Source organism: Megalobrama amblycephala, linkage group LG21, assembly GCF_018812025.1.
Source record: "Megalobrama amblycephala isolate DHTTF-2021 linkage group LG21, ASM1881202v1, whole genome shotgun sequence".
Taxonomy (NCBI): Eukaryota; Metazoa; Chordata; class Actinopteri; order Cypriniformes; family Xenocyprididae; genus Megalobrama; species Megalobrama amblycephala.
This window is the reverse complement of record NC_063064.1, coordinates 23,384,447-23,398,894: the sequence shown is the minus strand read 5'-3', so window position 1 is coordinate 23,398,894 and position 14,448 is coordinate 23,384,447. Positions and strand designations below refer to the sequence as shown.

The 14,448-nt window shown below is 34.3% G+C and overlaps 2 protein-coding genes across 9 annotated transcripts in view; both read left to right on the top strand.

Moving 5' to 3' along the window:
* The window catches only part of map4k3a (mitogen-activated protein kinase kinase kinase kinase 3a), an 81,771-nt gene extending 73,652 nt beyond the window's left edge, over positions 1-8,119 (top strand). For 7 of the 8 annotated variants that reach the window (XM_048173126.1, XM_048173132.1, XM_048173130.1 and 4 more), the window contains 13 exons: positions 993-1,034; positions 1,377-1,461; positions 1,626-1,705; positions 1,901-1,961; positions 2,228-2,345; positions 2,428-2,486; positions 2,691-2,794; positions 3,064-3,232; positions 3,516-3,584; positions 3,682-3,774; positions 3,990-4,060; positions 5,680-5,735; positions 6,766-8,119. In XM_048173126.1, coding sequence (XP_048029083.1) covers positions 993-1,034; positions 1,377-1,461; positions 1,626-1,705; positions 1,901-1,961; positions 2,228-2,345; positions 2,428-2,486; positions 2,691-2,794; positions 3,064-3,232; positions 3,516-3,584; positions 3,682-3,774; positions 3,990-4,060; positions 5,680-5,735; positions 6,766-6,853 — 1,095 coding nt within the window. In that variant the 3' untranslated portion in view covers positions 6,854-8,119. The remainder of the gene's footprint in view (positions 1-992; positions 1,035-1,376; positions 1,462-1,625; positions 1,706-1,900; positions 1,962-2,227; positions 2,346-2,427; positions 2,487-2,690; positions 2,795-3,063; positions 3,233-3,515; positions 3,585-3,681; positions 3,775-3,989; positions 4,061-5,679; positions 5,736-6,765) is intronic. The other variant, XM_048173128.1, reaches the window with a different exon arrangement.
* Positions 8,120-8,306: 187 nt separating this feature from the next.
* On the top strand, positions 8,307-13,606 carry pecr (peroxisomal trans-2-enoyl-CoA reductase). Its single transcript, XM_048173134.1, has 8 exons — positions 8,307-8,460; positions 9,352-9,485; positions 11,373-11,538; positions 11,701-11,782; positions 11,927-12,023; positions 12,611-12,721; positions 12,942-13,053; positions 13,183-13,606. Exons 1-8 carry the CDS (start codon positions 8,349-8,351, stop codon positions 13,266-13,268), a joined length of 900 nt encoding a protein of 299 aa, XP_048029091.1. The 5' UTR covers positions 8,307-8,348; the 3' UTR covers positions 13,269-13,606.
* The last annotated feature ends 842 nt before the right edge of the window (positions 13,607-14,448 follow it).

Below are 14,448 nucleotides of genomic sequence, written 5' to 3'. Positions count from 1 at the left end.
ATTCATTTCTTTCATTTCTTTTCAAAAAAATAAAAATAAAAATTCTTACTGACCCCAAACTTTTGAACGGTAGTGTATAATGCTACAGAAGCTTTGTATTTCAGATAAATGCTGTTCTTTTGAACTTTCTATTCATTAAGGAATCTGTTTTCAACATTGAAAATAATCATAAATGTTTATTGAGCAGCAAATCAGCATATTAGAATAATTTCTGGAGGATCATGTGACACTGAAGACTGGAGTAACGATGCTGAAAATTCAGCTTTGCATCACAGGAATAAATTACTTTGTCAAATATATTTAAATAGTACACAGTTATTTTAAATTGTAATAATATTTTACAATATTACTGTTTTTTACTGTATTTTTAATTAAATAAATGTAGCCTTGGTGAGCAGACGAAACTTCTTTTAAAAACATTAAAAATCTTAGTGGTTCCAAACTTTTGGACTGTACTGTATGTATATATATATATTACAATACCCGTCAAAAGTTTGCAAACATTACAATCTTTCAATGTTTTTGAAAGAAGTCTCTAATGCTCACCAAGTCTGCAATTATACATTAAATACAATATTAAAAGTATTAATTTCTCTCTCTCTCTTTTTTTTCATCTTACCACAAATGTTTTAATGGTATCATTGTTTCCACAAATAAAGCATCAAAATATTGATGTTTTGTGTTTTCAACATTGATAATAAGAAATGTTCCTTGAGCAGCAGATCAGCATATTAGAATGATTTTTGTAGCATCATGTGACACTGAAGACTGGAGTAATGATGCTGAAAATTCAGCTTATCACAGGACTAAATTACATTTTTAAATGTATTAAATAGAAAACAATTATTTTAAAGTTTAATAATATTTCACAATATTACTGTTTTATTGTATTTTCGATAAAATAAATGCAGCCTTGGTGTATATATTAAATCTACTTGCATTCTCTTATTTTTCTTCAATTATATTTATATGCATATGTTTTTTTCCCACAGAAGCCCATCAGCAATGGTCTCCCTCCAACTCCAAAAGTTCATGTAAGTGTACTTCATAGTGTGCATGTCACCTTTTTGACGGTGGTGTTTGTTTTCTTAAGCCGGGGACACACTTAATGACCAGCTGAAATATTCTAAGATTGAGCTCAACACACAAAGACGGTTTTCTTCGACTGAATCAGATACTTACACATGGAATTTAAACACCGACTGCAATCGCCGACTGAACGCAACTGGCTCTGGCTGGACGCGTTTGTATCAATTTACATTCATAATCGGCCTTACAGTCGTTAAGTGTGTGCGCGGCTTTAGATGTAAACCTTTTGAACGGTGATTAATTTGGCCGCTTCTGAGTTATTCATTGTGTTGTATTTTCATGTTCAGATGGGAGCATGTTTCTCTAAAGTCTTTAATGGCTGTCCATTAAAAATACACTGCGCTACCTCATGGATCAATCCAGACACACGAGGTGAGCTCAGTTAATGTGTCTCAGTTTGAATCTGGCTAATATTTGTGCTAATGTTAATATTTCATGGTTTGTTATTGTATCTATTAATATTGCCTACATAAGCGTATTCTAATATCTCCTCTGAATATCGAATGTTTTTCTTCCTCCCTGTTTATGCATTTCAGACCAGTATCTGATATTTGGAGCAGAGGAAGGTATCTACACCTTAAACCTTAATGAGCTGCACGAGACGTCCATGGAGCAGGTGTGATGCTATTTTTTCAAACAAATGTTTAATTTTCTAAAAAACAAAGTTGTTTTATTTAAAAACGAAATGATTAAAAATGTTTTGGGAAAAACTCATTTGTGTGATGTATATCCTTATATTATCTGAGTGTGGCGTGCTTCTTCAGTCAGTCGTTTTTGTTTTGTACTAAAGCTATTTTTGTGTCATTCTCAGCTTTTCCCCAGGAGATGTACTTGGCTGTATGTCATGAGCAACAGCCTGCTATCAATATCCGGTAAGCTGTGCTTTAAAAAATATCAGGTTTAGCTTTTCAGATTACAAATGAGTCAGAATTAGTTTCTTTTTTTTAAGATTGATACAATTTTAGAATTATGTTTATTTTTTTATCACACTTTACATGATAGTGTGGAACTGCTTATAATGTGAATACTATATATAGTATTATAGAATAGTAACTTTAGTAACATGTCATATATGTCAAGTGTTACCTGACATTGTCCTGTTTCTCTGTTTTGAATAATAAAATTGGTGTTTCCTCAGGAAAAGCATGTCATCTTTACTCTCACAGTCTGTCTGGCCTGTTTGAGCATGCTCGACAAATGCAGAAACTCCCTGTTGCCATACCAACACACAGATTTCCTGACAAAATGATCCCCAGGTAAATGTTCAGATCTCTGTGTGTGCGTAAGGATGTGACCAAAATGTACATTTTTCATTCTACGTTTTTATTTGAATTTCAGGAAATTCTCAGTGTCCAATAAGATCCCTGAAACAAAAGGGTGTCAGAAGTGCTGTGTAGGTGAGCAGATCCCGTACTTTTATTCCTTTCTGTATTTCTGAATTCAGTAACATATATACTTTGGATGATGTCAAGCATAGAATTAAAGTGCCCCTGTTATCCTTTCATGTGGTGTGTAATGTAGCTGTGAAAGGCAAAGTTTCAAAGACAAATAAAGGTATTATATGGTATATTGTTTCCATATGTTGTCTTGTTTATTCTCAGTGAGGAATCCTTATACCGGTCACAAGTACCTGTGCGGTGCCTTTCAGTCCAGTGTTGTCCTTTTTGAGTGGGTGGAGTCCATGCAGAAATTCATGTTGGTCAAGGTGAGCCCAGTGTCACTGGTTCCATCACCAAAACAATGTTACAGGGTGACCTGCACATTAGCATCACACTAAAATCCATGGGGAAAAGGTTTGACAACTACAGGTGGTGGAAAGAGATATAATGTAGGCCACATTATTAGCTATTCATGTTTCCTTTAAGCTTTTAAAATTTGCTGATCTTCTACTTAGGACTTGAGGGTTCAAATTGCTTTACTTGGCATTTTCAAAAGCAGGCTGTTCCAAATTAAGCATTGACTCATTCCCCGCAGAGCATAGACTTCCCCCTGCCGTGTCCGCTGGAGGTGTTTGAGATGCTGGTGGTTCCAGAGCATCAGTATCCTCTCATCTGCATAGCTGTGAGCAAAGGGATGGAGCTTAATCAGGTGGTGCGGTTTGAGACACTCAATCCCAACTCTACCTCCAACTGGTTCGACTCTGGTGGGCACTTCAAAACATGACATCATTATCACACTGATTAAGATTTATGAGTCCTTTAATTGCTTTACATTATTAATTGTATTAATGTTAATTTTTAAAATAATTTTAATAATTAATTACAATAATTTATAAATAATTAAATTTTTTATTTATTTATTTTTACCAAAAATTGCCTGTTTATGCATTTGTTCATATGTGCATGTATGTGTATGTGTAAATTTTGGGTTTGACTTATAGAATTTTAGAAAAGCATACTTCTAGAAAATTGTCGTTGTTGTTTCAGATACCCCTCAGAGTTGTGTGATGCATGTGACCCAGCTGGAGAGAGATACAATTTTAGTCTGCTTGGATCGTAAGTACAGAAAATGCCATTAATAGATTATTAAGAGATGCATGCATATCAAAAAAATCAGATATAGTGATTAATTGCCTCTCTTCTTCCTCTCCAGGGTGCATTAAGATTGTGAATTTGCAAGGTCGGTTAAAGTCCAGTCGAAAACTCTCAGCAGAACTGACTTTTAACTTCCAGATTGAATCAATAGGTATGGGTCCTTGGTACATTAAGGGTGGCTTGAAGTAAATGTTCCTCCATATTAGCATAACTCCTCTCTAAGCTCACTGAATTTAACAGTTACCCTTTAGGTATATCTAAACACACTTTTCTGTGGGATTTTTTTTTTTTTAGTATTTAGTTAAAAATTCATTTAAATCTGTTTTAGTAACTCTCTCTCTTTATGTATCTATCTATCCCTCTTAGTTTGCCTTCAAGACAGTGTGTTGGCCTTCTGGAGACATGGCATGCAAGGACGCAGCTTCAAGTCCAATGAGGCAAGTCTGAGTTTATTTATATGTGAGAGATAATGTACAGACGGCCTGTCAATAATATCCAGAAAAAAACCCTGATGGAGTGATTAAGACCCCGTCATGAAGAAGAAAAGATTAATTAATTATATTTATTAATTTTTATATATATATACAGTACAGTCCAAAAGTTTTTAAAAGAAGTTTCGTCTGCTCACCAAGGCTACATTTATTTAATTAAAAATACAGTAAAAAACAGTAATATTGTGAAATATTATTACAATTTAAAATAACTGTTTTCTATTTGAATATATTTCACAAAGTAATTTATTCCTGTGATGCAAAGCTGAATTTTCAGCATCGTTAATCCAGTCTTCAGTGTCACATGATCCTTCAGAAATCATTCTAATATGCTGATCTGCTGCTCAAGAAACATTTAATGTGTACAATTGTACAAAATATTTGTGTACAATATATTTTTTTCAGGATTATTTGATGAATAGAAAGTTCAAAAGAACAGTGTTTATCTGAAATCTAATCTTTTGTAACATTATAAATGTCTTTACTGCCACTTTTGATTGATTTAATGCATCCTTGCTGAATAAAAGTATTCATTTCTTTCATTTCTTTTCAAAAAAATAAAAATAAAAATTCTTACTGACCCCAAACTTTTGAACGGTAGTGTATAATGCTACAGAAGCTTTGTATTTCAGATAAATGCTGTTCTTTTGAACTTTCTATTCATCAAGGAATCCTGAAAAAAAAGTACACAACTGTTTTCAACATTGAAAATAATCATAAATGTTTATTGAGCAGCAAATCAGCATATTAGAATGATTTCTGAAGGATCATGTGACACTGAAGACTGGAGTAACGATGCTGAAAATTCAGCTTTGCATCACAGGAATAAATTACTTTGTCAAATATATTCAAATAGAAAACAATTTATTTTAAATTGTAATAATATTTCACAATATTACTGTTTTTTACTGTATTTTTAATTAAATAAATGTAGCCTTGGTGAGCAGACGAAACTTCTTTTAAAAACATTAAAAATCTTAGTGGTTCCAAACTTTTGGACTGTACTATATATATATATATATATATATATATATATATATATATATATATATATATATATATATATATAGTGTGTGTGTATATATAAATTAATATGTTATAAATTAATAAGCATATTATTACAATATATATATAAATATATAAATTATGTATTAAATAAATAAAATATGTATAAAAATTAAATATGTTAAAGTGTGTGTGTGTGTGTGTGTGTGTGTGTGTGTGTGTGTGTGTGTGTGTGTGTGTGTGTGTGTGTGTGTGTGTGTGATTAATTTGCAATAAAGTTTACTTATATATATATATATATATATATATGTCTCTTGTTCTCAATTTTGTTTTATACAATAAGCAGCCACACAGTAACTAATTTAAGTCACAAAATGGTTATTATGGTGAAGCATACAGTTTGGTAGTTATTATGCAAAAATTTGAATGTTTATTGCAGCAAAAGACCAATCAGGATCAGAACGTATTTCAGAGAGTAGTGTAAGAAAAAGAAAAAAAGATTTGTGTTAAAATATATGACATACATTTTTTGCAATCACATGATTCTGCTTATATTCCAGATTACACAGGAGATTTCTGACAACTCAAGGATATTTAGACTGCTGGGTTCAGACAGGTGAGAAGCAGCAATCTAATTATTACAAATTATTAATTTTAGGAGGATCTATTGACAGAAATGCAATATAGTATACATAACTGTTTTCAGTGGTGTATAAAGACCTTACATAATGAACCGTTATGTTTTTATTACCTTATAATGAGCCATTTCATACACCGCGGGTCCCCTTGAATGTTAAAGGGATAGTTCACCCAAAAATGAAAATTTGATGTTTATCTGCTTACCCCCAGCGCATCCAAAATGTAGGTGACTTTGTTTCTTCAGTAGAACGCAAACGATGATTTTTAATTGCAGCCGTTGCCATCTGTCAGTCAAATAATGGGAGTGAATGTGAACTCTATCAATAAGAATTGAAAAACTTGCATAGACAAATCTAAATTAAATTAGCGCAATTAGACCTCACTAAGCGAGTGCTGAACGCAGTTGGACATAGTGTTGTATTAGAGGTAAAAAATGATATAAATACTGTTCGGTTTCTCATACAAACCGATCGTTTCGTGTCTTAGGACATCAATGTGTCGTCACGAGCCGCAGGGTTTAATTGGATTTGTCTATGCAAGTTTTTCAACTCTTATTGATAGAGTTCCCATTCACTCCCGTTATTTGACATGACAGACGGCAACGGTTGCAGTTAAAAATCATCATTTGTGTTCTACTGAAGAAACAAAGTCACCTCCATCTTGGATGCGCTGGGGGTAAGCAGATAAACATCAAATTTTCATTTTTGGGTGAACTATCCCTTTAAAATCGCCATTTTGCGTCGGCATGTTTCTACAGTAGCCCTAAACGGACAAACTGTTCTACAGAGAGTGCATTTGCTTGACTGGCTTCTCTCTGCTGTCTCAGACAATTACATTTTGTCCCACTAGATGCCGCTAAAATTTACACACTGCACCTTTAAGTCATAATTTAATTAATATTTTACACTTCATTACTGGTGTGCCAAACCATGATTTATAAAGTAGGGCATATGTTTGCAGAAAGGGCATCAGGTCAAAGGTATTTATTTTTATATTATTCTTTATAGAGTGGTGGTTTTGGAGAGCCGGCCAACAGACAATCCAACAGCACAGAGCAATCTCTACATCCTCGCAGGCCACGAAAACAGCTACTGACCGCAATGCATCTTGGGGCAAAAACACTACATGCCGGAATGCAGCGTTACAAAAGCCTTTGATTTCACGTGGCCCAATGACAACTGGCCACATCTCAGAAGAACCCCAGATATGCTGCTGTTGGACCACTGAGAGCACAGAGGAAGACTTGAATGGATATAAAGATTTCAGAGAACAGATAGGCCGTAACTGCATGATGTACTACAGTATGCACTTTCACCCTTAACTGTTTTAGATGCCTCGCTTTGGTTTGGTTTCTAGCAGTTTTAATTTATTTTGTAACTGAAACACACACTTTTTTTTTTTTCTTTTTTCAAAAATAAGCAAGATTTCTTTTGTTTTAAGCCACTACTCTCACTTGACGCTAACCACACAAGTGCTTGAAGACACGTATTTAATTCATGTACATACAGTCATAGTATTGTTGAGTTGTACTCTTTGCATTGGTTATGTAGATATCAGTACATTTATGTTGTACAGGTTTGTGGCAGCGTTGGCTGTTGTAAAGGACTGTGAGATGTTGGGTACTACTTAAAATGACCTCTAGGGCCAGATAATTTGTTATATGCAATGGTTTAAGAATCACAAAGCTGAAGTGCCACACTTTCCAAGACTTGCCTTCTTAATGTCTTTGTTTTAGTTTTAATTTTTATCTTTTGTTTTTATTGTAAAACCTAATCTTTTTTATATAAAGCCAAATGGTGTTTTATTGAGCAACTTTTAATTAATGGCCCTCGTAATTGTTTTTAACTCTGTGGTATGCACTCACTTCAAATTTGCACAATGTTATTAAAATGTTGATGTGTATATGTTTAAAACCATACAGATAATAACATATATAGATATATACACATGTATTTTTTTGTAAATGTGTACATGTATAACCCTAATAAGCAATAAATCATAAGGATGTTTATACATTCTTTTAAACAAATCTGTAAGACTGAATTCTCAAGCTTGTTATATGGATGGCATCACTGTCTGCATCCGGTTGTGTTTGTCTGTAATTTGAGTGCTGTACACACTATTTACAAGATGATGATGGAGTTTGTGAGTTGCTGTAAACATTCTGCAACATGGACTTTCACTGTCAGAACTGTCATTGAAAGTAAAGGAAATTCCACCATAAGAAAAGAAAAACATATTCCTTGAGTTATCTTGTTTGTTTATCTGTAATTGACAAGTTAGTACGATTATGGAATTAATTTTTTCTTTCGTTTTGTGTCAATGTACATAGTGTAAAATAAAATCACATGGTTTTACATACTGAGATGTCTTTCGTGTTTTAATAATAAAAGTAATTTGCTTACTTTTATACATTTCGCTTAGTATTTTTTGAAATGTACAAAATCTAATAACGATAATAATTATTATTAAAGTTTAAAAAGTCGTGCACAAAACACAGGAAGCTAGATCAACACACCCGGAAGGTGACTTTTATTTTGAAAACATTTGTAAAGACTCTTGCTTCACAGTCCGTCTCGTCACAGATACTATGGCTGCGTCCAGTGTTTTTAAAGCAGGTCTTTTCAATCACAAAGTTGCAATCGTGACGGGAGGCGGGACTGGGATAGGAAAAGCTATTACGTCTGAACTCTTACAGTTAGGTATGCATTTACTGGTTTTACGGATGGATTTGTCCTTGTCTTTGCGTACAATAACGTTGGATAACAATGAACTTTGGTCCAGATATTGAGCAACACAGCAATCAGCCAATAATTTACAAATTATTTTTTTTCCTGTTCATCAATCACCAATTTAACTATTACCAAATGCAATGTTTTTATGTTTTTAGATCATAATGTCTATTTAAGGCAGGTGAATAGGGTAACATGCGTTGAAATAGATAATGTTTATGTATGTTTAAATGTCTTTTAATAATAAATGCAATTGAATGTTAAATGATATAGGAACAAATACAGATAATAAACGTCGAAATTATGGTATAAGTGCTACTAAAGTGGGAATTTCTGGCTCAGTGCATTGTTTTGAGCATTTAAATATATGGAATCTGCAGACACAAATAATTAAAGTGTAGTACTGAAAAGTGTATATTGAAATTTTTTTTTTCCCCTCTCAAAGACATTGAAGAAAACTAGCCCAACATCTCAAAATTGACCAGCGCTTGAAAAAACAATGGCTTTGCTTTCAAAACACTCCTTCAGAGCGTTATGAATCTTTCGAATCAGTGATTCGGATCGCGTATCAAACCGCCAAACTGCTGAAATCATGTGACTTTGGCGCTCCGATTCGATTCGTAAAGCTCCGAAGCTTCAAGAAGCAGTGTTATGAAATTTAATTTGTGTTCCAAAGATGAAGAAAGGTCTTACGGGTATAGAACGACATGAGGGTGAATAATTAATGACATTATTTTCATTTTTGGGTGAACTAACCCTTTAACTATTAAATATCTTGCACTTAATTATTTAAAAATAAACTTAATGAACAGTATTAATAATGATATATATATAATGTCTCAAATATCACTCATGTTGTAGGATGCAATGTGGTCATATCATCCAGAAAGCTTGAGCGTCTGGAGTCAGCAGCAGAAGAGCTGACACAGAAAATCCCCCCATCCAGCCCGGCTAAAGTGACCCCTATACAGTGCAACATCCGGAATGAAGAAGAGGTGACAATCTCATGAACCTGTATTTGTACATTGCCTTAATGTCAGAGAAGCATGTGTAAAATATCTTTGTTTTTAGAATGTGAATTTAGGAAGGTATATAGAACAAATTCCGGTTTCTCCAACTGGCAATTCCTGTTTATATAACAGCAGTATAGAGTCATTGTGTGTCAGAATCAACCAAATTTTTATTACATTTTTGATTTTGTTCATATTTTTTCTGAAGAAAGACAAACATAAATGGTGATGAAAGCCAAAATATTAAGAGTCATGAATGAATATTTATTGAGTAATCCACTATTTTGTGTAGGGGTGTCAAAATGCCAATTTTCACCTGAGATTTGGTAAATGGCAATTTTCATCCCCCTCTACAAAATAGTAGATTAATCAGTAAATGTTCATCCATGGCATTTAATATTTTGGCTTTCTTCTTTATTTATGTATGTCTTTCACCAGAAAAGAAAGAAATAATTAAAGGTGCCCTAGAATCAAAAATTGAATTTACCTCGGCATAGTTGAATAACAAGAGTTCAGTACATGGAAATGACATACAGTGAGTCTCAAACTCCATTGCTTCCTCCTTCTTATATAAATCTAATTTGTTTAAAAGACCTCCGAAAAACAGGCGAATCTCAACATAACACCGACTGTTACGTAACAGTCGGGCTCATTAATATGTACGCCCCCAATATTTGCATATGCCAGCTCATGTTCAAGGCATTAGACAAGGGCAGGCAGTATTAACGTCTGGAGCTGTGCACAGCTGAATCATCAGACTAGGTAAGCAAGCAAGAACAATAGTGAAAAATGGCAGATGGAGCAATAATAACTGACATGATCCATGATTACATGATATTTTTAGTGATATTTGTGAATTGTCTTTCTAAATGTTTCGTTAGCATGTTGCTAATGTACTGTTAAATGTGGTTAAAGTTACCATCGTTTCTTACTGTATTCACAGAGACAAGAGAGCCGTCGCTATTTTCATTTTTAAACACTTGCAGTCTGTATAATGCATAAACACAACTTTATTCTTTATAAATCTCTCCAACAGTGTGTAATGTTAGCTTTAGCCACGGAGCACTATCAGACTCATTCAGAATCAATTGTAAACATCCAAATAAATACTATACTCACATGATCTGATGTATGCATGCATGACGAACATCTTGTAAAGATCCATTTGAGGGTTATATTAGCTGTGTGAACTTTGTAAATGCACTGTATTATAGTCGAGAGCTCGGGGGGCAGGGAGCATGAGAATTAAAGGGGCCACGCGCTGAATCGGTGCATAGTTAATGATGCCCCAAAATAGGCAGTTAAAAAAATTAATTTAAAAAAATCTATGGGGTGATTTGAGCTGAAACTTCACAGACACATTCAGGGTACACCTTAGACTTATATTACATCTTGTAAAAACTGGTTCTAGGGCACCTTTAACATTTTTAGCTGGGGACATCTGGTTGAGTTGACACGGAATTAGAGCTGCACCATTCTGGATAAACTGATAATCACAGTTTTTTTTTGTTGTTTAAAATAGATCACAAATCTCCGATTCTGAACAGACAACTAAATAAAATAACATGTAATTAACTAGGGGTTCTGACACAATATAATTGCTGCAGTCTGTTTAAAGTTGCTTACCTATTCATGACAACTGCTCTCTCTGGCTCAGCGGCAATGCCAATGCAGATTTGAATGTGATTTTGTCAAAGGTTTAATAGGCACAGGCAAATCATTGTCATTTAGATTGCATGAGTATTAGAATGGAGATCGCAATCTTTTAGCGATTAATCGTGCAGCTCTACATTGAATGAACCTTTAGGATCGGATTATAAAGTGGTGTGACGCTACAGAGAAAATATATTATTTAGCTCTCATTTTTGACAGGTGAAGAACCTGATGGCCTCCACCCTGAAGCTCCATGGGAGGATCGACTTTTTAGTGAATAATGGAGGTGGGCAGTTTTCCAGCCCAGCGAACATGATGAGTGCAAAAGGCTGGAATGCTGTGATTGACACCAACCTCAACGGAACGTTCTTATGCTGCAAAGAAGGTTCGGCATGAAACGAGAGAGGTTTAGCTATCGGCTTTTGTTGTGAATGTATGTGTAAATTGTAAGCCTTATTTTTTTAACTAAGTAATAAATTGACATGTTGACAATTCCGGATACTACTACAAGAGCTACTCTCAGACAACTTGTGCTCTTGATTCGTAGCATTCAATGCATGGATGAAAGATAATGGAGGCGTGATTGTGAACATCATTGCGGACATGTGGAAGGGTTTCCCTGGAATGGCGTGAGTTGGTAAAAATATTGGTTAATAAAAATATTGTGTATTACTTTACATTTAATGGCTTGTTAAATATTCATCCACTTATGGTAATGCATTTTGGCTTCCTTTCAAATCTATATTTAAATTGGCAGACTTTTTTTATGGCAGGCACACAGGAGCCGCCAGAGCTGCAGTGGACAACCTGACCAAGAGCCTGGCCATTGAGTGGGCTGATAGTGGGGTCCGGGTCAACTCTGTGGCGCCGGTTAGTGTCAATTTGAAAGCATCTACTGTATTTGCATAGTGTTGTCCAAAATGAGGTTGAATTGTTTCATTCCACAATATTTACTTCATTAGCTAAACTCGCCGTTGGAGATGGATTAGCATGCTGAGGACATCTGCTGGTTAAAGCCATGTAAATGCAACAAAAACATGTTGTACACACTTTAAAGCCGCAGTGCATGAGCTTAGAATAAACAAATCGTTATCGTTTGTTGGTGTGGACGCAAATATAGTTATCGTTCCTTTACACTGTACGTAACATGAACAAAACAGAATTAAATCATTATCGCAATTATTTGTATGGCAATTAATCATCAGTACAAAATTCACGATTGTGACAAGTCTACTGCAAAATTAAAATGTAAATATAAGTTAATTAAATCTGGAAAAATAGCTTTGTCTTGCCTGAAAAAGTTTTATGACCATATCCATAGTATTATAACCTCATGAGTTTTTACTAAATGACGTGTTTTATTATATATATATATATAATGCAGTTCTAATTTACCTACTTGTGTTTTATTACAGAAGCTGTGTGTGCATTTTTGTTTTTGTGTTTCTTGACTGTAGGGAACTATCATATCCAAAACTGCAATGGAAAACTACAAAGAATATGGCCCTACTCTGTTTAGCATGTCAGTGCCATTTAGTCCGGCTAAAAGACTTGGCGTTCCTGAGGAGGTATCTTATAACCTATCATAATGCTGACATTGTGAAATACAGAAACTAATCAAAGATCAGAACATAACTACTGCAGCTATATAGCTGTATGTGTGAAAATAAATATATGTGTATGTTTAAATAATATGAGATTGAAATAAATGTCTGTTCTGCTCAAATCCTTAATATTTAATATAGATAATAATATGTATAATAATTATATATTTAATATTTCTATCAGATATCACCTGCTGTATGTTTCTTGCTGTCTCCGGCAGCCAGCTACATTACTGGAGCAACGCTGAAGGTCGACGCAGGACAGAGTCTGTACCACTCTGTGTGGGAAATCCCAGGTACCCACGTTCGAGCCAGATGAGGGCATAATAATAAATGATGTATTTGTTTTGAAATGAAGGGCGGATGTTGAGTCTTACTATAAGTATGCAAATGCTTTCAGTTTCTGTTTGTGTCTCTCTGATCAGATCACAGTTCCTGGCCTGCAGCCCCTGAAGGAGAAAACACAGACACATTGAGAGAAATCATGAACATGACCAAATCCAAGCTGTGAATCATAACAAAACAAGTCTAGACTGTCAAACAGCTGCTCTTTATCATAGCGTGGGTGGAGCACAAATGTGTTTTTTTTTTTTTTTTTTTGCTAGGAATTGCAGCATGTCTCGACTGTGGCCTTTGAGTGATGCTCTCTGAATTTCATCATTGCATAATTAAACTCTAATAGTTCTTGAGGAACTGTTTAATCAATGTGTATATATATGTGTAATAGTATGTGAATATGACATTTGTAATTGTGAGATTTCTAAAAAATAACATGTATCAACTGTCACCATGAGATTACAAATATGTAATGCATTGTTTTAAAAAATATATATTTTCTGTTGTAACGACTTTTAAGCATTTGCATTAGTTTGCTGGGTCATTTCTGTTTTGAAGTAGCTTTTTATCTCAGTAACATAAAAAAAAGAATATGCCTGTGAAAGGGTCTACCAAATTTTCAAAAATATGCTCTACACACTTCAATTTTAGTAAATATAGTTTGAATATTTACACTATATTAAGAAAATGAACAGGTTGTTTTAACCATTTTGTTATTTTCACAGAAATACCCACCATCCTTGAGGATTATGTTGACTTTTGTTAATTAACCCTCTACTGCACACGTTGATGCCACATGAAAAAAAAATATTCCACATAATTTTTTGGTTAATTTAGGAACATTTTATTGATATATATATATATTTTTTTTTTCGTTTCCTCAGGGCAACGTTATGCAACAATGGTACAGAATTATAAAGAAAATTATCATCAAAATCACATTTTTTTTTAAAAATGTCAAGAAATCAAGTAAAAAGGGAAAAAAACACAAAGAAATTGATTTATTGAATTTGATACATGCATAGTTCCCTTTCGAGGGAACTCGCACTGCGTCCCGAAGGGGGCGCTATGGGAATGCCCCCTTCGGGACGCAGTGTCTCGTTCCCTCTCTCAGGGAACTATGGTTATAGTCATAACCTGAGACGTTCCCTTTCGAGGGAACTCGCACTGCATCCCGAAGGGGGCGTTCCCATAGCGCCCCCTTCGGGACGCAGTGTCTTGTTCCCTCTCTCAGGGAACTATGGTTATAGTCATAACCTGAGACGGTTTGTATCATGTAGTGTGTAATGCCATATAATGTACTACATGTAATAAGATTTCACTCCGTATGAAACTTCAAAAAGCACTTCTTCTCT

Coding starts and splice junctions, on each gene's coding strand:
- pecr (XM_048173134.1), top strand. CDS start 8,349: ATGGCTGCGTCCAGTGTTTTTAAAGCAGGTCTTTTCAATCACAAAGTT. Junction 8,461..9,351: donor GTCTGAACTCTTACAGTTAG/GTATGCATTTAC, acceptor CTCATGTTGTAG/GATGCAATGTGGTCATATCA. Junction 11,539..11,700: donor GTTCTTATGCTGCAAAGAAG/GTTCGGCATGAA, acceptor CTTGATTCGTAG/CATTCAATGCATGGATGAAA.